This window comes from Lottia gigantea, assembly GCF_000327385.1.
Source record: "Lottia gigantea unplaced genomic scaffold LOTGIsca_185, whole genome shotgun sequence".
NCBI classification, from domain to species: domain Eukaryota; kingdom Metazoa; phylum Mollusca; class Gastropoda; family Lottiidae; genus Lottia; species Lottia gigantea.
The window spans coordinates 252,721-278,587 of record NW_008708337.1 but is presented as its reverse complement, the minus strand read 5'-3'; the positions used below and the strand labels follow the sequence as shown (position 1 = coordinate 278,587).

Sequence of the window (25,867 nt, the reverse complement as noted above, 5' to 3'; positions counted from 1 at the left end):
GCAAATAACTTTATTTGATATACATATACAAATACAAAACATAAGGGTTAGAAAGGGTGGGTGGGAATTATTTAACCGCGTGTTATACTTCTGCTAGCGATGACGACGTTCTTGTTAAAACGAAAGTAGATCTGCACGTGCAAAGCAAACCAAATGACGTAACTATATTCTGTTTCAAATACAACCATATTATGCTCTGTTCTAACAATCTGAACAATCACATACTCTAACAATATTCTAATTAACTACATATTAATAAATCAATCTGTCACATTATTTTGCATTTAGATACACAGCAAACACCAGGTTATGTTTTAATATGTATTGCCCTATGTCCTATCAACTGCTAGAATCATGTTCCATACATGTCCAAACATTAAGTCATAAACTGGGTTTAGGGACATATGTCGAGTTTCGTGTTAGTTGCTCCGAGCAATTTTTGGGAAGCTAGTTTTGGGCATAATTTTTGGTATCTAGACAAAGCTGAACCAAGCTGGTCGATCAAGATATTGCCAAATACTCTACGATGTCCTTGTGGGGCACACGTTACCACAATACAGTCAAGTAATGTGTTTTTCCTACCTTATATAATATCCGGCAATGTACTGATGGACTCTAATAATGTCTCACCTTTGTATATACACCAATTTGGGGTTTTGTCATGGAGAAATTTCACTAGCGACCCAATAATGGGTAATATGAAAATCGATAATACATATCTGGCCTTAAACCCAGTTCCGATATCCCATATCCCATATTACGTCGTAGGAACTGGGTAGGGCAGATTTGTTGGGCTAGTATCTAGAAGATGCGGTAGAATCCTTGAAAATTTTGTAGTGATCGAGATAAAGATTCAGCGTATTGATCATTTAAGCAGCATGTATTGATCTAAATGATTAATACATACATTATTACGGCCTGTTAATCACGAGTATTTATATTGTTACTATAGTAAATAAAGCTATTGTCTTGTTTAAAGACAGGCGAAGGACAGGTTAATAACACTCATATAACAATACATCTATATTCCACTCAGGTAGGCATTGGATATTTTTGTTCTAGAAAAAAATATATTGTATATTTGTAGATATATGAAATATTAGCAATAGTATATTATCATATATTATCATATATCATTATATTATATTATATTATATTATATTATATTATATTATATTATATTATATTATATTATATTATATTATATTCTGTCATACTGTGTGACGTCATATCGAGGTCATATGAGATGCGCATGCCAGGACCATCATTAGTGTGTCTAACCATCGTGGTGTGAACATCTAAAAAACTACCCTCTTCTCTTTTTAGAATTTTAAACTTCCTTTTAGGAAATTTTGACAAAGCGTTGGTCTGATTATTACAACTGTTTATTGCTACGGGTTGGCAATCTCAAGACTTACCTTTACATGGTCTATTTGAATTGATTTAGGCTGGCCTTTTCAGTCTTCCTCGTGTAGCGAGGAAAAATTTAAAATGGCGGATTCTTCTCAGAAAAATTCGGGTGCTGCGAGCAAGTCAAGTTTTGACTTTGCGAGTGTCATTTTTGAGAAAGGCAAGACGTCTACAAAATCTACGGATAGAAATAAGCATAGTACTATTCCTTGTACCCAGAACTCTGAAAAAATCAGAAAAGCAGAAACAGCTCATATGCTGTGATGGATCTGTTACTAAAATCCAAAAAACTGGAAAAATTGTCTGATGATAATAATAAGACATTGTCAATTGGAGTTAAACTTGGTATGGATGCCCTTGCTTTGCTAGACCACATAGGATCACAACCAAATAAGACGTGATTGTTTGAAGACAGATTTAAATCTTCCTTATAAAAAACTATGCAATCCAACTTAAAACACTGATAATGGTTCTAGTAAGTGGTTGTTTGGTGATGAACTTGGTAAACGAGTAAAAGATATAAAAGAAACTAATCAAGTTGGGTCATCAGTGGCTAGCTGAAGCCGTCAATCTAAACACTTTCCTAAATATAACCCAAGATCAAAGCCTTTTTTATTCCAAGGCAGTGGTAGCTACAATTACCAGCGACCACAGCAAAACCAGTACAACAGATTCCGGAAATCCACAAACCAGAATCAGAAAGAAAAATCAGAACGAGAAGAAATAAGCTTGTTTGAAGCGGTGAGTGAACTTGAGTCTACTTATTCTTGGGAATCTTTCCGATCTGATTTAAATAAGATTTTGCCATTACTAATTAATAATTTTACTGCTGGTGAATTAAGATTCCATTTGAATTTCTGGAAGACAATGACTTCTGATATTCATTTCTTAAATTAGTTTGTGGTCTTAACATGGAATTCAATTCTGACTTTGTGGAACAAAACATGTGTCCCATTCCTTACAAATTTTCGGAAGATAAAAAGGCTGCTGTGTCAGCTGAAATTCTAAATTTGTTGTCGAAACATTGAAAAAGCCAGTGCTGAAAAAGGCCAATTCATATCAAATATTTTCACTCGAGATAAGAAAAATGGATCTCTACGAGTTAATTTAGATTTGAAAGAATTAAATGAAAATCTTGATTATCACCATTTTAAAATGGATACTTAATTTATTACATGCTATAAATCCCATTACGCCTAATTGCTATATGGCATCAATTGATTGGTCTAATGCTTATCGTGCTCTGTCAATTTCAAAGCCATACAGAAAATATCTTCGTTTTGTCTGGAATGGGACAATGTATCAGTACTGTTGTTTACCTAATGGCTATGGGCCAGCCCCCTGTCTATTTACTAAATTGACAAACGTATTTTTCTCTCAACTGAGAAAATTAGGACTTTTAAATACTTCTTTTATAGACGATAGTTTGTTACTTGGAGACGATATTGAAGATTGTAGAAACAATATCAGAGATACAGTACTATTTTCATTAAATGCTGGGTTTCTTGTACATCCAGAAAAATCTGTATTAGATCCTGTTCAGGAGATAACTTATTTAGGTTTTATTTTAAATTACTCAAGTATGATGATCAGATTAACAGAAGATAGAGCTAAAAAATTTAAAGATGCTTGTGTGGAAATTTTGAAATCAAAATTCATAACCTTACGTCAATTTGCTTGTCTTATTGGACAAATGGTTGCGGCATTCCCTGGTGTACAGTATAGGGAACTTTTTTATAGGCGTTGTGACATATTAAAAAGCTCTCTATTAAGCAATTTTAATGGTGAATTTGACCATAAGATTTCTTTAAATTCTGAATGTATCTCTGATATTCAGTGGTGGATTTACAATATACTAACTGCAAGTAAATCTCTGTTAGTTGATAATCCAAAATATGTTTTAAAATCGGATGCCTCCTTAAAAGGATGGGGAGGGGTTGGCCCAAATGGAGAGTTAACAGGTGGAAACTGGTTATCAAATTTTCAAAGGAAGCTCAACATATCTTGTTATCATCATGGAGAGACTCCACGAGGAACCAATATTCAAGTCAAATCAAAAAATGGTTTAGGTATTCTGCTGTAAAATCACTGGATCCCTTTTCACCTTCTATAGAAGAAGTAATAGAATATTTTACGTTTTTATTTCATGAAAGACTGAGTTACAGTTCTATAAACTCGACAAGAAGTGCTTTGTCAACTTTTATTTTTGTGAACGGAAAGTCAACTGGAACTTTACCAATAATTACTCGTTTTTTTAAGAGGAGTTTTTAATTTGCGTCGGGCATTGCCAAGGAATAAATTTACCTGGGACTGTAATGTTGTGTTAACTTATTTAAAAACTCTTTCACCTGTTTCAACTTTGAGTCTGAAATTGTTAACTTTTAAACTGTTAGCTCTAATAGCTATCCTCTCTGGACAAAGAATCCAGACACTACATTTGCTAAGTATCCGAAACATTGTTTGTAAAACTAACAGGATAAAAATCAAAATTGGTGATTTGATCAAACAGTCAAGATGGCTAAGAAATGTACTGTCTATGGCAGGTATTGACATCTCAAAATTTGTGTCTCATTCTTTCCGTGCATCTTCTATGTCCAGTGCAAGAAGAAATGGTTACAAACTGCTGGATGGTCTAATGAATCCACTTTCAGAAAATATTACTCTAAACGTATCTTAAATGAAGGTGAACTTGCTGATGCAATTTTGAATAATGTTAAATAATGTTAAAAGCACATATCTGCTTCATTGTTTCAGTTCTGTTAATTTTGTTCATGTTTTGAATGTTTCCAAGAAAAGAACTAATTTTTTCTAAAAATTGTTTTATTTATTTCCCTATGTTCATGGTGACAACTTTGAAACTCTCACATGACCTCGATATGACGTCAACAGTATGACAGAATTACAATCAAACTTCACCTTACAGGTAAGCCTCGTTTAATTTTTATATTATATTATATTATATTATATTATATTATATTATATTATGCTTATTAATAACCTCTGATAATTAAGATTAACGTCATATATTAACACGTTTTGTCTAATGAGTTCTATACTGTTTTCTATAATACATTTCGGGTTAGGGAATGACCATAATTCATTCATTTTATTGACATAAGTATATGATGCCAAAATTCTTTTATTAAGTGTTACGGGTATCGTGAGTCTATCTCTTTAAATCAATAGTGACCTGGTAAACATGTTTTGCTTGACCATTATTGTGAAATCGATGAACCTTGAGATAGTATGAAAACATGTTTATGTGTCCATGGTGTAGTATCGGTATTGATCTTCAAAATATACAGGGTGTTGATTAGTCGATAATTCATTATTATTAATAATCTCAATGGATCTATCTTACATAATCTAAGATTAGCAGTGAAGTGAAATTCCCTAAATCTGGACATTTGTTCGCTTTATACAGTATGTTCACTGTAAGTTAATGTAGTTATCTCCGGCAGGTAAAGTATGGTATTTGTTGTCAAGATCAGTTTTCAAGCACACAGCCGGTTCGAGGGAAAGGGGCGTGGCTTTTCAACATGTTGTTCAACTCTGCATTTATTATGTAGAATATGCCACATCCCTGGAAGCATTTCTGTGGTGTTGTACAGAAGTAATCGATAAAAAAGCATTTGGCCAAAACGATTTAATATTTATACTTTATTCCAGAATCGACCAACAATGGAGAAGTTAAATTTCATAACAGTGCTAGAATTTTTACTTGGATGCTTGATAACAGGTAAGAATATCTAATTTTTTTTTCTTTGTTTCAAAATTCCCTAATTGGAAATTATGGGCTTTGGTCATTGTTTTCTAGAATACATGGTTGATAAATATGACTAGAGTCAAGTGTCGTCGGTTGTAAGAGAAATATGAAATATCATGTTGTTGTAAAATGTTGTACTTATAATCGTGCTGTTTATTGTTGATGTTTCAAATTCTATTGTTTATAGGATTGAGCGCCAAAGATAACTACACCATCGTGCGTTTGGAGGCTACAGGAGCATTAAAAGACCTGATTTCTCCTAATTTCCCTTCCAATTATCCCATGTAAGTATTTATCTTAATTATCAGAATATATTGTTTGTACAGTTAAGTCCTTCAACGGCTCAATCCTCTTATCTTGAATTTTACGAATTTAGATGCCAACCTTAGTTCTCGCTGAATTCATCAGCATAAATTAAATACAAACCAGCTTTTTAAATGAACGACTATGCCACATTAATTATGATTAAATTATTACGTTTTGTGATGTACCTCAATTTAATTATTTCCCCATCTGTTATAGCTATGAAAAGATGTTGTATATCTTGACGGCGAAGGACTCACACAATGGAATAGCTATCAAATTTGCATACTTCTTGATGGAAACCAGTAAAAACTGTGAGGCAGATAGTCTGAAGCTGTATAAAGGTATAACTTGCTATACAATCAACATGGATTTTTCTCTGATTTTGAAAATATTATTTCAACTCTTTAAATATAATTGGAAATTGACTGATTTATTGATTTATTTTCGAGTTTGTATGTTGTTCATTAATAATTATGTATTGCGATATGACAGACAAACATGTTATATTACTATGATCTCTTTTGCAGCTAATTACGAATTCAAATTCCTGGAAAAAACATACTGTGGTCACAAAAAGCCGAGCAACATTTTTATACCAGAAAATAACGTAACGTTAGTCTTCACCACTAACGGACATCAAGAAAAACGTGGATTTAGACTTCAATATTATGGTAAGACAAATTTAAAGCTGAGTAATAGAAAAGCATTAAGACAATTTCGCTGCCGATTGCAATTGAGCCCGATTCAATATAACTATTGTGAATACATGGTCTTTTAAATCAACCCTTTGTCCTGGTTTGTCAGCTTGACTTTCATTTCAAATTTCCCGTTATTCTCTACTATTCCTTTGTTGGATTAAACATTTATTAAACAATATAATTAATTTAGTTTTTTTAACACCATTGTTTATTGTCATACAGTGGTTCGTATACGACATCATTTATTTTTTCAATGTTGAATTTATAAATCATAATTTATAATTAAAAACTTGTATTTTCAACCAGGTGAAACAAAATAAATAAATGATGTCGTATACGAACCACCGTATATATTGTCAAGTATCTGTCTGTTAAACAATATAATTTCAGTTCATTTTATTCACATTACAACATGATAAATTGAAATAAGTCACGAAATGAAATCTTAGGTTTTGTTTTTATTTTCAGCACCACGTACAAATCCTTTTCCAAAGAAAAACTCAAAATCAAAATCAAAATCCAATAATGATTCAAATATGGATGGTATACCAATAGGCATTGGAATAGGCTTTGGAATTTGTGCCTTTCTGACTTTCGTGCATATATGTCACAAGAAACAAGTTGTTGAAGGGGCAAAAAAAATGGCAGAGGAAAAGGAAAAAGCTGAAGCAAAAAAGAAAGCTGAGACAGAAGTAAAAAAGAAAGCTGAGACAGAAGCAAAACAGAAAGCCGAGACAGAAGCAAAAAAGAAGGCCGAGACAGAAGCAAAACAGAAAGATGAGGCGAAGAAAAAAGAGGAAACTAAACAAAAAGCTGAAGAAACTAAAAAAGAAAACAAGAAACCCAAATGCGATGAGAGTCCGAATGCTGAAACTGATAGCAAGGCTTACCAGCCAGTGAACCAATCGACTCAAACATTGATTCAGCCTTTACATCCCGTCAACCAATCAGCTTACGGTTCGTCCCATCCTCTTATACCTATTGGTCAACCAACAAGAACTCAGCCACTACCACCGATAAACGAATCGCTACATTCAATATCCCAACACTTTCCACCGAACGCTCTACAATCACAAGCTCAGCCACTCTTTCAGCCGATAGAAATGTTGTACCCACCAATACAAAGCGAACAATCACATCCAATTCACCTTGTGCAGCCAGTGTCAAACAATCCGTCTTTTACACGACAATTGGTAGGGACAGAAGCATCTGATGGAACACGTAACTATGGCTTTACGGAAGTGCAACCACCTTCATATGAGGGACTTTCTTTCAATTACAATATTCCTGAAACTAAGCTTCTATAAAAGAGTTATTTGGCTTTTCCACTATTCAATGATGAGTGTGATGCACTTTATGTGATACATATATCCGCCCTTAAACGTACATGTATTGTTATTATTTGTAAATGTAATCGATATACTGTGATATAAAGTATTAATGCCGATAACCAGTTCTAATTTGTTATTTTTGTGTAATTACAGAGTTTTAATGGTGTTTGTATCTAAATGTTTCGATGAACAGTCTATAACACATTATTTAATCATTCATTATATTACACTGAACGTTCCCAAATATAATCGAAGAGAAATTTCCAAAGAATTTTGCAAGATCCAATATCAATTTTATTTGAATTTTGCTGTATTGTTATTTGTATGTTTGTATGAATTGTATTTTTCAATTTTATTATATTTATATGTATTTGATGTTCCACCTTTTCGAATACACAATAAATTGTAATCTTGTCCACAGGCCGTCCCATTGTTACGTGTCAAATTCCTTGGAAACTTGCTTTTGGTTGACCTCATCAACCCTAACCACAATGTTCAATACCTTGGGTGTATTTTTAAGAGCTTCCAGGTCAAAGATGTTGAACAGTGGTTCAATTAGAGTTGTCATTATTATATGTGCTCGAATGTGTCCATTCACTCCAGTAGAAGCTGACAAACCAAGAAGAGGAAGAAAAACATTGAATACTTCGTTGTTTTTTTTAGTTCGCTGACCCATTTGAACAATATTTGCTGGAAGTCATACAAATGAATTTAACAAAGCCGTCGGATAAAATCTACTGTCAGTAGGTAGTAGAGAGTACTTGTATTTAGCATCGTTTGGTTTTTGTGAAACAATGTTTAAAAAAATAATCATTGGTTTTAATACAGGTTTTACATACAGTCTCCATTCCAAATACATATTTATCCAAATACACAACCGCAAAATATATATATAATTGAAAAAAGTTGATCCCTAATGCGTTATGGTTAACTGTCTGGTCTATTGTCACCAAATATTTGATTCTTGTGACAAATATCATAAATATCTGATCCAGCACAACTTCATGTGATATTGACTTAAGCATAATTAAAAGGACACGATATAGTCGTAAGAAATTTATACTTCAAGTTCAACAGGAACGTACATGTTGAATACTTGATCAAATATTCGGGTTGTTTATCTTAATCCACTACCCAAAGACAAATACTCTTCTATATAAACACTAATCTAGGCTTAATGAGTACACATATTATGGACAACCAAAATAATGAAACAGTTATATAACATAGCAATGAAAGACTATACATGTATAATTCGTAAATAATTATAGTATACCAAATATATAGCCCATATCTCACACACTTATGTTTACACTAGCACATACTGAAGGCAATTCAGTATTCCTTATTGAGCAAACTTTACATCTGGAAATATCTCTATTGTTGGGTAAGTGAAACATTTCGTTATTTAAAAAAAAAACGTATGGTGCAGAATGCACGATTATACTATGAAACTGTTTCCAAAGTAGCTGCTCTGTGACCACGAAAAATTGCAATTCTAACAATATCATTGCCACGGAGTAAGATGCTTTTTACGAGTATTTTTACTACATCGGTTGTGACGAATTCAAACATACTAGCAAAAATGAAATTTGATGCAATTCTAAATTATTTGTAACCATCATCAATCATTTCGTATAGAAGATACATGTAGCCATTCAAGGAAATATGTGTATAATAGGCATGTACATTATGGCATAAAAGGGACAAAGAGGCCATTTGTTTTCACCAATCATACATTAGCCTCAGAAACGGGAATTCTTTTTAGCTAAGACAATCAGTTATAATGTTCAAAGCTTAACTCGAAATTTGAGCCTTCAAATCGGTGTGTGTCCAGAATTATCCGCGATAGAATGTTAAAATGACGACTCATCAATTTAAGATACTCTGTGATATATAGAAAAGACATGTATATAGGGAAAGAGAGTAAAATTCCTAGTTTGAAGTATTTTTAAAAGAATTATGCGATTTTCGTAAATGTCTAGTACTTCTGAAGACTATTTACATAGATTCAAGATTAAAACCAATCCCCTAAATGGCGCATCTGTCCCCTTAATAATAGTCACACAACAAAATCTAGAGATCTGTTTCTCATACGGCGGACATCTGTCAAAATAATTCAGGCAAGCTTTATACTGTAATAATATGAATACAAATACCTCAAAAAATGTTTGCCTGCTTTCTGTGCTTCTACTACGACTACCCATTCAGAATATGGTATCTCCATGAAATATAGTCGTGTCAAGGTGTATGTGCACATTCTGAGAGGATTTAAACTATTTACCTATTTACACCTATTTTTTGATAGTTTATACACTACTTGCCTCAATATAACTTGGGCTTTCAAATTCATTTCCTTATCTATTTGAAGTTTATAGTTTGAATCAGACGTTGATTTTCACAAATTAATATGCTGGGATGTACCCGTATTAGTATATCGTACCAGTGTTATCTTATAACGTAATATGCTTTTAAATTAACAACTGATAAAGTTCAACTTTAGCTATCCACACCGCGACATATAAAGCTTATAATTAACAATGCGAGGTGAAAAATGCGAATACAATTTTGTATACCACTGGCAAACTGGACATGATTTTTAATTTACATCATATTTTTACTCATTTTTCAGATCAGTCATGGCTTATATTATTAAGAGCAAACAAAGCAATATCAACCTCAAGTATCTCCCTAAAGTTTTCAAATCGAAGAACGGAGATAATGTTAAAATTGGTAGATACCAGGAATCTGACGAAGCAGAATTGCATGAAATTTTGAAATACATAATCAACATAGAAGGTGACAGTTATCCCCAAATAGATATCAGTTCAGTGGAAGATTTTAGAGCCTATTACCTCTCCCATGATGTTTTCGTGTGTAAAAATGATTCTACTGGAGAGATCTTAGGTTCATTCTACGTCAAGCCGAACTTTCCTGGGCGATGTTCCCATATTTGTAATGGTGGATTCGCAGTTAAGAAATCAGCCAGAGGAAATGGTTTGGCGACTAAAATGACAGACATATTCCTGCAAGTTGCTCGCGATCTGGGATATCGCGCAGTGATGTTTAATCTGGTCTTTGTATCTAATGAGTTCGCCATTAAAATCTACAGAAAATTGGGTTTTAAAGAAATCGGTAGAATTCCCAGTGCTGGAGATTTAAAAGACAAAGGCTACATGGACGCAATACAGTTTCATTATGATCTACTGACTATAGATAAAAGTGTTTAGGAAAAACTGATAGGTCATTTATCATCTAAAGGCTATCAACCTTTCAACCTGTCAACCTTATCATATATTACAACAACCCGTGATTTTGGGAGGGTAATGGGGTTGTTGATATACAATGTTATCATTTCTTGTTACACCACCTTCATGTTTATCTACATTATCTGAGGACGATTAAAACAATAAATATTCACAGTCCACTTCGTTTCAGGTAGTAATTGGCTCTGTAATTTACTTCTTTGTTATTTACTGTCCAAAAGAATTAAAGGCGGGTAAAGTGTTTACGAATTTACTCGCCACTAGATGTGCACAGTTCTTTGCCCTACTATGCCTTAGCCCAGTAAATGAGATGAAATAGTTTCAGTCCATTTTTACTGTCGTGTTGGCTTTTTAGAGCTGCAGCCAATACAATACAGTATCCAATTGAAAGTTTTTTTTGTCATGACAATGACAGTTCTATTTTCTTATTTCCAACTGCGCATAGATTATCGTTTCAATGTCTTTTTTTCATGTCAGACCTTCGACCTGCATTACTAGAGACAGTGCGAAACCGAATAGAACAATATCTGAAGGTAAACATGCCTGTGCCGTAATCGAATCCTTTGCGTCTCAGTTAACGAGGAAGAATTATAATGTATTTATGACACATAAACATCATACTCAGGTCTGATTCATACGAAACTACGTATGGTTCTTACATGGAAATAACACACACGAACGAAGTTCATAGTATATCAAGTATTAGTGATGATGAAGGCTGTGATAAGTCCTTTAACGTGAATTAAATTAATCCATATTTTAATCCTTGTTGAAAGTAATATCAGCATAACCCGATTAGAAGAAAAAGGGTTAACATGTAACTTGTAATTAAATTCAAAGAGCGGTCGTCCTAAAGGTTACCCAAAATGACTATTGCAACCGTTTAGTTTACTTTGTAACCGATTTTCATTGAATTTGGATGTATGATAAGAAAAAAAAAGAAAATACTTTGTCAGTTTACAACAATTTTGAAAAGTAAAACAGAAAAAGGTTTGAATAACCACTACTCCGTTTTGTTGCTAGCGGTAACAACGCGGATAGTTATTGAGGCCAGTAAAAATTGATATTCGTTCTCTTCTTATGGAAAATCTGTTAAGTGTTTCTTTTGATGGTTACTTCACTTCTCATCCATGATCAGACAAAACAAAATTATTCTTATAATCATGTTCAGTCAAATAATCTGCTTTACACCTCCACCAATTTTCATGAACGTTTTCCCAAATTAATTATCAACCTTAGGAGCGTCTTTTTTATAACCATCACAAAATCAGCTACTACATAAGAGTCCAATCTGCTAATAATTTAAAATGATAAGGTAAATGTTCAGTAGGAGACTTGGAATTTAACATTTGATAATGTGCCTGTGAGTTCCTTCAGTTAGTCACTAAGAATTATGAATAACCACTTGTATTCCGAACTGTTGTTAGCAACAACAACGCTGATTCTTATTGATATTGATAGCCTTTATTTTGTTTTATTTGGCATAATGTCTTTGAATCATGACCAGTCGAATATTTCCAAAATCATTGTAAATGTGGAATACAAGAAAAAGCACGAATTTTATATAACAAATATCCCAGAATTTGTCCGAATAGAGCATTTGATTAAATTTTATAATATGATAATAAACCATAATCTCACTGATAATTACCATTAAAATCAATAATTTGTATCAATAAGATGATACAATGGCGTTTCTTCGAATGCAAGATAGCTTTACAATTAAATTTCTTATCATTTATTTAAGAGAAAGAGATGCCCATGAGATCCCCTTGACAATTTCGAGGCCCCTATTCAGCCCCCTCAACTATTGATTCATAAAAACGCCACTATAGTGAAAACAAATAATAACTAATGACAATAAGATATAACATTGATGATAAATACAAAGAATATCAATGAAAAGTACCAGTAATTGAGATAAACAATAAACAATATCAATGGTACCAGAGAAGAAACTGTAATTTTAATGATAAGTACGAAAAACGTTAATAATAATAACTAATGGACATTGAAGGTCAAACAGTAACAATGATATATTAGTGATAATAAATTATACCTTTGATAACAAATACCAAAAATAACAATTTATAATAAACAACATTAATGATAATAACCAATGATATAAATCATGATTGACAATAACACACTTAGTACCAATAAATATCAAGTGTTAATAATATTAGTCATCAGTATGGATGGTATCGATTGAAATAGATTGAATGCTTAAATATTAATCATGAATGATTCTATTCCTATCAAACTCCCATAACACAGAACAAAAATATATCTGCAAAATAACTAACACCCTGTCGAATTTCAAGGTAATCGTGTCAGTTCTACTTAGAAAACAACAACTTGGCTCATATAACCTGATGAGGCATGACGGTTACTGGAATATGTTCTTTAATGAAATATGTTACTAGATCTCCTTTGCCTTTCACAAAAACATAACCTCTCTTTTCAAAAGTATATCCAAACATCTCCAATATATTTTTCGTCTCTTCTACAACCTGAAAAGTAGTTACATATAACTCTCCGAATTTCAGTGATGAAAATTCAAAAACAGTTACATTATTTCTCGTTCGACGTATCTAAAGGGTAAACAGCTCGTCGCTCGTTCTAAATTCTAGATAATTTTAATAACTGTGACTTTTTCCGTGAGATTGTCCCTGATCTCCTTCACTGACAAGGAGAAACAATTCCGAAGGAAAAGATATGTGGCCAGTAGAACATCCGATAAATAAAGAAACGATATAAAACGTATTACCTACCTGTATTTTCGAGACATGTCCGGTGGATTCCATACGGCTAGCAACATTGACAGTGTTACCCCAAATATCGTAATGAGGTTTTCTAGCTCCAATAACACCCGCTACAATGGGGCCATGATTTATTCCTGAAAGAAAGGTGTACAAACACGTTATTATATTTATAGCACTAGATTTCTAGATTAAAATGTTCCACAAGTTTTGAATCTGTCTTCAAAAAATATTTTAGGAACAACAATTACTCTCCAACAGTAACTTCCTTGCTTCTTTATTTCTCTGCGAAAAACTTGGTCGTTTTTGTATTTAACGACCAAATCAAATGCTGAGAATACTTACCTATACGCAAGATAAAGTTATTGAAAGACTGTTCATTTATTTTCTTTAACGTGTCGAACATGAGAAAGGCAAACTGTACCAATTTGTCTAAATGGTTCCACTTTTCCTTCTCGTCAATATTCTGGAATAAAAAAATACATCCTTTTTAGCACCTTTTTGCATTGGAATTTTCAAATTATCTTTTATTTTGCTGTACTTTGTTTTACAAAATATAGTTGAAAGGGTCAGTTACAAAAAAAAAAATTGTAGGCGAACTAACATGTAATCTCTCCGTCTAATTTATTACTCACTCATTGAAACGTGGCAAAGAAGTGAACTTACTTCGTCATGGAGGTTAACAGTCATTCCACTAGCTGCCATATAAGTTGGACCAACTGTCTTTATTTTACATACACAGGAGAACCTTGGTTGTTCTAACAGCTGAAATAAGATAAATTGATGTCCAGGGCGAAAATATCACTAAGTTTAGAATGGAAAAGGGTCATGATTTTTGAGGAAGCAGTACTATGTATTTGTGTTTCGCAAGGAAATCATAAAGGCATCATACAGCTATCGTAAATGCATATCGGATTTCACTGGCAAATCATGGAAACAATGAACAGTAAGTTTACATATTCAGGTTGGAATAGAGGTTAGTTGGTCAAACATTAATTAACCGAGGCGCGTGTGGGATCAGTTGACAAATGCAAGTTGACAAAAGTTGCTTAGGGACAAGAAAACATAATAAATATAAGAACTTTACCTCGTCATAATCAGAAATTATTTCATTTAAAAATCTCAAACATTCTAAACCATTATTATTTACAGAACTTTCGTTGTAAAAATCATTGAAATTAGGACAAGCTGCAAACATCACGCCAATATGACTGTATGAATGACTATATAACTCCTGCAACATAATTGAAATCTTTTTTTCGTGAAGCAATTGACAAAATCGTAAATAACATAATGACTTGGAGCTCTCTGGATCAGTCAATATAGCGATTAGTTGCCATTTTTTCTTACAATTTTTTTACTTTTAGTTTGACACACAGTTGAGGACATTTTGCTTTTTTGTAGCGACATATTGTGGTCTTAAGGGTATGAATCTATTCGTTATGCAAATTTCCTGTCCGGACATTGAGTTCTTTAACAATTTTATTCCATTGAATGAAAATTTGCAACTAAGAAATTCTACACCCGAAGATTAAATTACTACAGCTTCGTCATAGTAACCATTGATCTTGTCATACTTACATCATCTCGCCTATATCTCCCTATAAAATCTCGAGCAACATGAGCTGGCAATATATTATAAATCAAGGCTTCGTTTTTTCTTCTAAGCTCATATACTTGTTTCTTCTGTTTCGTTGTTTCATATTTCCAGAAAAATAATCTTCGATAGGTTCTGTCCAACTGAAATGAAATAAATTTGTCTGTTCGCATTTGGAGTTAATGACTATGTACAATACAAAACATCTGCAGTGGCAGTGGCCATAAATCGATTATGGATTTTTATATTATCAATGCCTCCATTTATTGTCCCATCGAAACAACGAATGTGAATCGGTAAATGTAATTATTACCGGGACAGAACTTTGGACCACCAGGTATGCGAGTAACATCCTATCTCACCGAATTACCACAATCAAAAGCTTATTTCACAACAAACGATTAATTGATAAATTGATCCAAGGATAATTTCATTGTCAACGTAGGCATTGACTAGGAATAGTTAGGAATGGCTGGTTAATATCTCTCAATGGATATATTCCATGGGCATCAACAGTCCAGTTTTCACTTGATTAGTATATTAATTATTATCACAACACAATCGTATCAAAAAAACGTCACATGCATCGTGTTGTTAGAAATCTAATCGGAATTTGTCTCCTTCTTGACTCTCATTATTCCAGATTAGCAGCGAGGATTATAGAGATTATAATATACTGATGTTATAATATCAGTAATTTGAATCAGGTATAATCCATTGTTTATGAGATATGGAAGGCTAACAGATAATACAGTCTGTATCCTTATCTATCTGATATTCAGCTCAGTATTTTTAACAAATCCACTCCTGAGGACCAACGATGATTCGGAGTAGTATTGCGAAAGAGGTTTGTTCGAATGTATCATTCCTATTTCTGATCAGATGTCTTTTGACAATGTCGGTCATTGGTTTACAAACCAGGCCATAATAGCTCACCTTTTTGGACCTTTTTTGTTATGTCAATAAAGCTACAAATTCCACGACCCGTTCATTACATTGTCACTTGGATGCATTTGACATTTATTGTTGATGAAGTCGATGAAGTTGAAGACATTTTGGCCATCAAAAGTATCGTCTCAAAATTACAGATTACAGTACAGTTGAGATATGACATGTAGCGGGTGGGCCGTGGAATTTTGACTATATCTCTTCACTTCACCAAATCTCCATAAGCTCAAGGTAGGGTTTCGTATTCCTGCTAAGTTAAGTTAAAACACTCAAGAGATTATAATAGACTCTTGATACTTCGATATTAGTAAATTAAAACGAAAAAATCAACTCACGTATCTTGAAATCAGCAAAATGGTGACAGAAACTGTAAATAATATGCCACATAAATAATACTTGGATGGAATATTTCTGTCAACAAATAAATAAAGAATTAGCAACAACTTGCCAGCGGTTAAAACCAATGTAAATACAATTTATATAATATTTTCATTCAATAAGATTGAAGGATGTGGTATGGATATGACAGGGTGCTTTGCAATAATTCTTGCTAAAATGGTCATTTTTCAAATATTTATCACGATCGATTTGTAGCAAGTGAAGAACTTTAGATAGTTTAATCACAAAGCTAAGGTACACCAGAACAGTATTGGTATCAAGAATAATATGGTAACATACCTTGGTGATACATTTATGTCATAATTGTCAAACAAATCATGAAGTACAGTATTGGTGGTGATACAGATAAAGATACTAAAACACATTGACAAGAGGTAGATCATCAAATATCCAAATTCCATAATACACGACACAGCCAGTAATACTAAGCATATGGAACATACAAAATATGGTGGAAAGTGGCAATGAGGATCCTCTGGATCCAGATATTTTCCAGAAACGTTATAAGCTGGTTTTAAATCACACTGGAACTGTAAAGATATGCCAAGACTAGTTGTAAATTAACTATTTTCAATTGCAAACGATAATGACCTAACAATACAATTTCTTTAAATGATTTTTAAAGATTTTAAAGCGATCAGGCCTTTGAAGTCTAGAAGTAGACAAAATTAAGATTTCCAAGGAATAATCTGGCGCTGGTAAAACCAGTCCGATGCGAGATAGGTCTTACATACACAGTGGTAAATTCGGCACTTGATTTACAGATTTAAGTTTTAGAACTGAAGATTAATATGATATCATATTATGAAACAAATTATTACATCTAATTATTCTCTTACTGAAACATAATCATAAAATGAATAATTTCCCACAAAATAGCAGCATGCATCAACAGTGAGCCTTGAACTAGGTGAGGTAATACTTACAATTCCTGTGGTATCGGCAACGAATAATACCAATACACATAACAAAGAAGATAATATCCGTGTTATTCTGGAACCATTTAACCACGAACCGAATCTTCTGACCCCTGACACATTCTTTAGGTTAAAAAAACGAGTTACTTGTCAGGGCAAAGTATTGGTTTATCGTTTAAAAACAGAACAGATATGTTTAACCTATTCACTAACAGTAACTATTTTAGCTGTACAATGGCAAAATGCAGTAACTCCAATATTTGCTCAAAATACCTTTTTTAAACCATTGGAATCAGAATTTCAAGCTCTATTTGGTAGGATATATCCTAACAATCATTGAACAATACTTATTATGATTAGAAGGTGACAAAAGGCAGTAACTCCATAACTTGAATATATTTTCAATTGAAAAAGGCAGTATCTGCTTTTACATGTATAGGAAAAATGAAAGAAAAAAGGCAGTAAGTGTGATGAAAAGTTTAAACTGCAGTTTTCTCAAAATGTACAAAAATGTCTTTACTGCCTTTTGCCATTGTAGGGCTGATTGTCCTGATGAGGATTGTACATCTACTAAAATATTTCATGCAATAGTAATAGCCTAAGGCATGTTATCAGTATCACCTCGCACATCTTCAACTCTTACAAACTATAAAAGCAATCCATTCAACGCGGGTCAAAATATATACAATTACTGACCTTATTGGTTTGTGGCCAGGTAAAAATGGTCATGACTGCTAGTAATGTCACACCAACAAAATATACCAATATAACTAGTAGAGATCTAAATAAAAATACAATAAATGATTGTCTGAAAATGCGGGAAAAATTGCACCCCAATGTCTTTTTCTGTGTCTTTCAGTAACTAGCAAGATGAAAATGATACGTTCAGATTTTTTATTCTGTTTTTTTGATGCAGCAGGAAGGGCCGACATTGAAGTTCGAATGGTATAATACAACAAAGATTTTCTGTACTCTTGACGGTGCACGTTAAAGGTCCATGAACAGTGACGTTGTCCTGACAAAATATGCCTCACTGCAATGACTACACAACATTTATTATTTCAATTGTACGAAATTTGGGAAAAGGGGACCAGGGATGAGAGATTGAAAGATTATTTACAATAGCATGAGCATTAGTGGAATGTAAAATGAAATGCATATTGACCTTGGCAGGACACAAATCTTGGCCAGAAACGTTGATGTGAGTGTACAACATAATCCGACCATTCCACACCCGCATAATGGTTCTTGGCTTTTACGATACATTTCTTCTACGCCCGGTTCCGTGAACCATAGACTCCAAATTGACATATAGACACTTCGTCTTTGACTCAAGCTCTTCCTAAAAATAAAAATAAAGAAGTTTAACACACTGAGTCATACAAATGGAATCCGAAAAAACGAACAGCATGTCTATGTACTAGTAATTTTAGCGTTCCAGTCACCTTAGTGTTCAATCACTAAAATTTATCTAAATCTAGCTTTCTTGACCAATCAGCTTACAGTATTTTTTAAATTCTGGATTTTATCTTTGTTAACATATTGTAAAATAGTACATTAGACCACATTGAACGACTTAGAGGAGCTTACTGACCAGTAACGTTTCACTGGTAGTCATTAGTCATCTAGTTTCAACAAAAATATAGATACGGTAATTCTTAAAAACAAATTACTTTTCATTACGACTTGATAAAGTGTCCTCTAGTCTCTTATAAAATTCTACTTCATCCATGGAACTATTGGAAGTCTGAAAATATGAAAATCATAAGCAATGTAACAACGTAAAGCGTACTTCCGAAAGAAAATAATGAGGGGTGCCAAGCACTTTAGCAGAAAGAAAGGCACAAACAATTCAAGAAAAGAGATTCAATCGTCGATATAAGTGCCTGGAATGCATAGAACAATATATAGTTCTTATTAACAGAGCCACATTGGACCACCCAGCAGAAATTGTATCTTGAATAGTTTGAGTCGACATTGAAAGGAATCTCTTCGAGTTGAGCTGATATTTAAATGATAAATTACCTTTCTGCCAGATGTAACACTATTTCTAACATTATTATCCTCTTTCAACTACAATACAATAAGGTAAGATAATATTAAGATGTTGTCTTCAAATATTCCACTATTACATACACTTTATTTATTTTTTATTTCATTTTATTCCTTATACACAATGGTTTCAGATTTTTCATTTTGAGAGCCATTAAAACCGTGGTGAAGAGAAAAAATAAGCTAAGATTCAGACGCTTTGGGAAAATTAGATTTAATAGCAAAATAGCAAGTGTATTGCAACGTTTAGATGGTACAAGATTATATTTCTACATGAACTTAAAGGGGCATTCCGATTTTTAAGGACGGAAAGTTGTTTTTTTATTTGCTCAAATTTATGAAAACTATATACAAAACTCTAGAAAAATGTACCAGGCTTAGAATTAGTCTTGCTAAGCCATCTATTCACAGCCATGAATAACCTCTTGTGTTCTATACTTGTTGCTGTCGACCAGCTGCCAAAAAGCATAACGAACTTAACAAGCTTTCGTAAACTTTTTAAATAGTTTTGGCATTAAAAAATTAACGACTGGATTTCATAACTTTCAGAAAGTCTTAGTTAAAAACAAAATTGAATACAAACCGGTTTTAAGACACCTTTAACTAAATAAGTGACTATATTGTTCATTCTTAAAACATCATCTCGATCTTGTCCATTGCCCGGCTCCAGTTCAAACTCGTCTGTTAAGAAATTCTTCGTCTTATGAGAAATATGCACCCGTCTGAAATAAAATACTTTTCATTAGAAAACACCTCCATGTTAGTAAACCAACTCTATTCGAAGATTAATTGCCCCATTTTTATTTTCAGTAGCGTGATGCCAAACCTAGTTGTATTAATGATATTGTTTTCGGCTGTATAAAATTGATAAAAATGATGCTAATCCGTATTTCTGAGATTAATTACTAATAGTATTTACAATAAGTATTCAAAATAACAACCGTCTTACCCAGGAACTCCAGAGCTTTCCATTTTATTAGCTATTGTTACCTCTTTTCCCAGTACATCAAACTGCCATTGTTTTTGTCCCAGAACCCCAGCCAGTACAGCACCTGTATGTATTCCAACTCTCATGTTGACGTCTTTTTCCTTCTTCTCAGCCACATCTCTGAAAAATATTTGTATACTCAGTTTTCCTTTAAGTATTCGTTGTTAACCAATGACTTTCAGCAATCTTATATCTTTACATTTTACAATTTTCCGTTGGTCACAACCTTGAGTTAAAGTCGTGCAAGTGTAACATATATACGAACATATTTTTGTCTAGAGATGTATGATATTCAATTGATTCAGATCAACATAGTTCTAATGACTAAAACTAACATCAAGAGAATGGCCGAGCCAAATTCTCTTACTCAACAGAAAGTAAAACTTAATATCATTACAATTGGCCTGAAACGAAGAAATTTTGCAGAAAGCCTTACTTAATGATGTCGACCATAGCCAATCCCATGTGTATTGCAAGTACTGCGTGGTCTGTTCGTGGTTCTGACGCTCCACATACACAGTAGTAACAATCTCCTAATATTTTTATTCTTGCTTGACGGAAAGTCTGAAAATTAAATGATAAATAGTCGATTGTTTGGCATTGTTGAAAATAAACTATTTTGTTTTCAAGCAACAATTAGTTGTTAGAAAGTATAGATGCTCATCTATTAATTCTCAATAGTGAAACAAATATAATATTTCAACTAGTACGTTAGAATTTAGGGCAATGCGACAATTCATTCAAAGAGTTGTCAAGAATGCACATAGATAATTTTAATACATGTACGTACATTTGATAATCGATCAAAGTTAGCAAACAACTCATTTAATATTTTCACCAATTCTGGAGCTGTACAGGATGACGAGATGGCAGTAAACCCAACAATATCAGCAAACAATATACTGTGAAATACAATATAAATTTTTTTATTCAATACCAATTAACTGAATAGCTTTAAATTTTTAAATGGCAGACCTTCGCAAACCACATTTTCTCAGTACATTTAGTAGAAATTTCTAAAATAAAAACTTGTTAGCTAAAAAAAAAAGAATGTAGGCTGAATAAAATGCTTATAGTGTACATCATTGTATTGTATTAGAAGATGCCATTGAATAAATCTTGATCATAAAAATTGTTAGGAGAGCTATATTTCAAATTATTTCTTATCGAGAGTCCAAAACGATACTTCTTTTTATGAAATGGGTTGGTTTTAAATCAAACAGTTTCAAACAACAGTACCAAGATAACACTAACCTCACATCCTCATGTCTTGACATGTAAATCTTTCGGAACTGTCCTGCATCCAATGATCCCCAATGACGTATCATTTCATCAGCAACATGTTTGGGAAGTATAGAAAGCAGCAATCGTTCCTTAAATATGGACAATATGAAAACTGAAATATGATCATATCCGTAAAACGATACAAGTAACCATCTCGCTTGTACTAGTCTCTTGCCAGCTTTGTGAGTACATTATATATAATTATAAGGTATATACATTATATGGAAGATATTTCAAGAACTCGTTATATTCTGAAGAATTGTGCTCTGTATATCAAACACAGGCATCTGATTCTATAGTCAACTCTCTCTATGATAATATATACAGTCAAGTAACCTAATTTCGTGGAAACCTATTATTCGTGGATTTCCGGAAATGTTTAATAATTTACATGAGCGACCTTGCGCGACCTCCGCATTAGTTTGTTTTGATAAACATGGGTTTACAATATCAGCAAGTAAAATGAATCCAGTAGTTTCAAGCAAGGTAAAATGTATTAATGTATACCTTGACAAATACAAAATGGCGGATCTCACTTATTACCAAACGTCACCATTTTTTATCGGCCGAATTTCCTTATAATCCCAAGCGGTAATCGGAATTCCAAGTGTTGTCTGCTAGAATGTAGTCCAACGAATGAAGTCACGTGATCAACTAGCGGATTCTGTGTCAGCAGAAAATTTCTATGGAACACAAAGTGGACCATATTCTTATTTTGTTTCAGTGACTTTTAGCAACAAATCACGCTACGTATCTTATTTTGTCAGTCACTGTTTTTTTTTTAAATCGTGGTTCTTTGAAGGAATTGTCACCAGTTATAATGAATTGATATTAAAGATAAATACTAAGAGAAGTTAATTATACCACCCGGTATCCATACAACGTGTTTTTCTAGACTTATTTATAGATCAAACATTGTACACGAAAATAAGTGACGCATTCTGCCGCCGTTGCCGAGTTGGTTACTCATGAAATATGGATCATAGTGAAGGATTCATAAAGAAAATCAAATAAACCAATTTTTATTATTTTGTAGAATATCTGAGGAAACATCTAAGACATAACAAAAATTTCGTTTTTTTAACTCTGACGAAATTCGGTGTTGAATCGTTATATCCACGAAAATAGGTTACACCACTGTATAGATAACGCGCGTCACGACCATCTCCGCTTCTGACGCTTTTTCTACCATTTGCCGAAATGGAACCTAATCCCAGCCCTATATGATTCGTTTCATTGAATGGTTTTCCATCACACTAGACTATTTTATATCCTCCTCAGTGTACCTCTTCATTCAAATATTACTATTGTTCAATAAAAATACTAAAAATGTTCACGCCCATCGTTTCAATGAAGTGTTTCAGGGCAGAATGTTATCTAATAAAAAAAATGATGCTGTAAAGTTACTGTGTTGTTATTTTCATTATTTATATATTGAATGGAAATCGCCAATATAAGTATTTCTTTGTATTCAAATAAATCGAAAAGTCAGTAACCATGCTTTTACTTTCACTTTTGTTTTTAATGACAGGTAATTATAGCTGACCAATCGTATTGACCAATATATATTTACCGCCAAGTAAACCTTTAGAAGTGAAATTACAATGGCAAACCATCTTACCTGTTCTAGTTGACCCTGTTCAATGTTGACCTTGATTATTAAGGATGATTTGGTTTCTAGGAAAGACACGCGGTGTTTGTGATCATAATAGAAATTACTGATACATCCTAGTATACATGATCCTATACACAGTAGAATATTAGCTCCAATCTAAAATAAAAAATAGTGAAAGACAGTGATTGGATGAAATGGAGCTAATCAAATGTTATTATTAATACATAAAACCTACCTTTACCTAAGACCAGGACTGTCAGAAAAATAATATTCTCAGGTTGCTCATGGTTCCTCTTATACAGTGGTTTTCATGTATGTGTTTTTGTATGTGTCCCCCAATCGAATCAGCACGAAAATAAGGTCCCCGAATATCGAAAGCGTATCTATGATTGGATATCAGTCACGTTCTCGTATAGTTTGACAGTAATAATTCTCTGAGTACTCCTTGACAATGCTAATTTGGGCTATGTATAGTGCAGTCATCATATGAGATGTTATATATATTGTAGTTGGGAAGTTTTTAATTTTAACAGTCTGTGACTGGTTGTTACACATCAAATGTCCCCAAAGAAAAGTGCAAATGTCTCCACCTTGGGACATGTCCCAGTTGCTGAAAACCTAAGCTCTTATATTTTTTTAACAGTTAACCTATCAGTGACCCTGATTTAAGGGCCATGGAAAAGATGTGCTGAGGATCACACGCTATACTGAGATCTGCTGTAGGTTATGCTTTAAAGGTCTGTGGACAATGGGCACAGTATCTTTTTATCGTCTTAATCCGGGATGGAGTGGACATAAGAATATGTAAACACCAATTTCATTTCAAATCCAGAGTCAAAGAAATGGCTACGTAATGTTAACCCTACCTGATAGCCGAGTTGGAAAATACTATTAGGTTCTCGTGTCCAGAACCACGCCATAATAGAAATATGTCCAATACATATCACAGACGCAGCAATACAACATAATAAAGCACAGCTAGTGGGTAAGCAGATAAATGATAGATATATCAGTAAGAGCACTTGAGGTATACCATCGGACGGTGTATGTATAATCTGAAAGCTGACGGACACAAAGGTTGATAATATGTAGAAACACCAAAATACCAATGAAAACTTGGCATTGGTCACATTTCCAATGTGGCCATAACAGGTGTAGAATAAGGATAGAATGAACAAAATAGCGTGTATTCCACATTGGCTGTAAGTATCTATAACAAACGATTGAGTATAAACAAATAACTCCAAAATATCGGCAACCACCAACATCAATGAAGTCAAGGCCAGTATCAACGCCATCTCGAATGTAAAAGTTGTCTTTTGTCGTCGAAGATAATTCCTGTATATTTTTTCGTCTTTTGAATTTGAAAAATGAGCACCAAAACGACCACATATAGTAATTAATTGCGATTCCTCTATGTCAATTTCACTCAAACTTTTCTTCCATGGGGGTTTAACTTGTGCACGACCTTTGTTCATTTCAATTAGATCAAAATCTCTAGTTAAGTCTTTCACAACACATTTCTTGGCTGGTGATTTCATATTGCTTAAATTACAGACCCTTCTATGGCTGTAGCACTACACACGAGCTGACTTGATCCAATAATGAATCTAGCTTTCTATGTTTATTGTGAACAAGTCTTATATAATAAGATAATCAATCGTAGTTCATTTTCAATTATTTTGTTCTTGACGAAACAAGCACATTGAAAGCTTCATTATAACAGCTTTTGTATTGATTTTAACATCATTAAGGCAATGGGGCCTTTTCTTCCAATTTTTGTAAGGAATCTCTTGAAAAATCTACATAAAAACAGAATAATTACTGTATCCTTCGCCAATCTGTTCTTAAAGTAGATCTTCTTCTTCCCCTAGAATAACCTTGAAAACTGCAACGAAAACAGCACATAATTAAATATTCTCCTATCAGTTAATATGAACATACACGATTAAGAAAACAGTACTACTAATTTCAAAAAGAAACAGTCTAAGAATATTGTTGCATTTGTCAAAACATAGAAATCTCTTCATAATTTAATCCACACGCTACGTGGAAATCATTTTTGAAATACTAGAATGCCATTTGTAACAAACCTTATAATTTTGCTATCAACAAATTAGAAATTTCGTGGGATTTTTATCTGACAATTATTTGGCGAACACAAGGCAAAGATTGCAGCAATAAACCATAATATAGTTACCAACTTATTGAAATAATACATCTTCATTTCCTGTCCTTTCCAGCCCTTTCTTGCAAAAGTATCTAGCCAAAGGCACTTTTAATATCATCTCGTCTAAGGTTATTGCTTGTAATTTGTCTCACTTTCGCTCATTTCAAAGGCACACAGTTAGGTTAACATAGATTTACCTGTAACTGCAAGACAACAATATTAAGAAGAATGAGCATCAGTATCACAGTACTAACCTGAAATGTGGCTATGTTTGTTCTGTACGTGACTGGAACTCAATAATCATGCCATGAAAACTACGGTAGCTTACGTGATAATTTAACTTCTGACATTTGAGTTG

At 33.2% G+C, this 25,867-nt stretch overlaps 3 protein-coding genes across 3 annotated transcripts; 2 read left to right on the top strand and 1 right to left on the bottom strand.

Annotated features, from left to right (window-relative positions):
• Window positions 1–4,300: 4,300 nt before the first annotated feature.
• Window positions 4,301–8,311, top strand: LOTGIDRAFT_239030 (hypothetical protein; the record flags this gene model as incomplete). The annotated part of the gene is made up of 6 exons (XM_009052524.1): window positions 4,301–4,333; window positions 5,080–5,149; window positions 5,364–5,460; window positions 5,699–5,823; window positions 6,010–6,153; window positions 6,649–8,311. The coding sequence occupies 6 exons, from the start codon at window positions 4,301–4,303 to the stop codon at window positions 7,485–7,487; spliced, it is 1,308 nt and encodes a 435-aa protein (XP_009050772.1). The 3' UTR covers window positions 7,488–8,311.
• Window positions 8,312–8,813: 502 nt separating this feature from the next.
• Window positions 8,814–10,930, top strand: LOTGIDRAFT_201620 (hypothetical protein). The gene is made up of 2 exons (XM_009052523.1): window positions 8,814–8,898; window positions 10,144–10,930. The coding sequence occupies exon 2, from the start codon at window positions 10,151–10,153 to the stop codon at window positions 10,739–10,741; it is 591 nt and encodes a 196-aa protein (XP_009050771.1). The 5' UTR covers window positions 8,814–8,898; window positions 10,144–10,150; the 3' UTR covers window positions 10,742–10,930.
• A 2,210-nt stretch (window positions 10,931–13,140) lies between these two features.
• On the bottom strand, window positions 13,141–23,495 carry LOTGIDRAFT_142752 (hypothetical protein; the record flags this gene model as incomplete). The annotated part of the gene is made up of 20 exons (XM_009052522.1): window positions 13,141–13,290; window positions 13,552–13,676; window positions 13,885–14,025; window positions 14,202–14,304; window positions 14,627–14,773; window positions 15,121–15,279; window positions 16,420–16,495; window positions 16,709–16,991; window positions 17,391–17,513; window positions 18,093–18,181; window positions 18,566–18,742; window positions 19,074–19,136; window positions 19,331–19,473; window positions 19,697–19,780; window positions 20,036–20,174; window positions 20,402–20,560; window positions 20,877–21,004; window positions 21,231–21,342; window positions 21,695–21,813; window positions 23,346–23,495. Coding segments are annotated over 20 exons (2,670 nt in total), but the record flags the coding sequence as incomplete, so codon positions are not given.
• Window positions 23,496–25,867: the final 2,372 nt, after the last annotated feature.

Bases quoted from the DNA above. Each gene is read 5' to 3' on its own strand.
- LOTGIDRAFT_201620 (XM_009052523.1), top strand. From the start codon at position 10,151: ATGGCTTATATTATTAAGAGCAAACAAAGCAATATCAACCTCAAGTAT.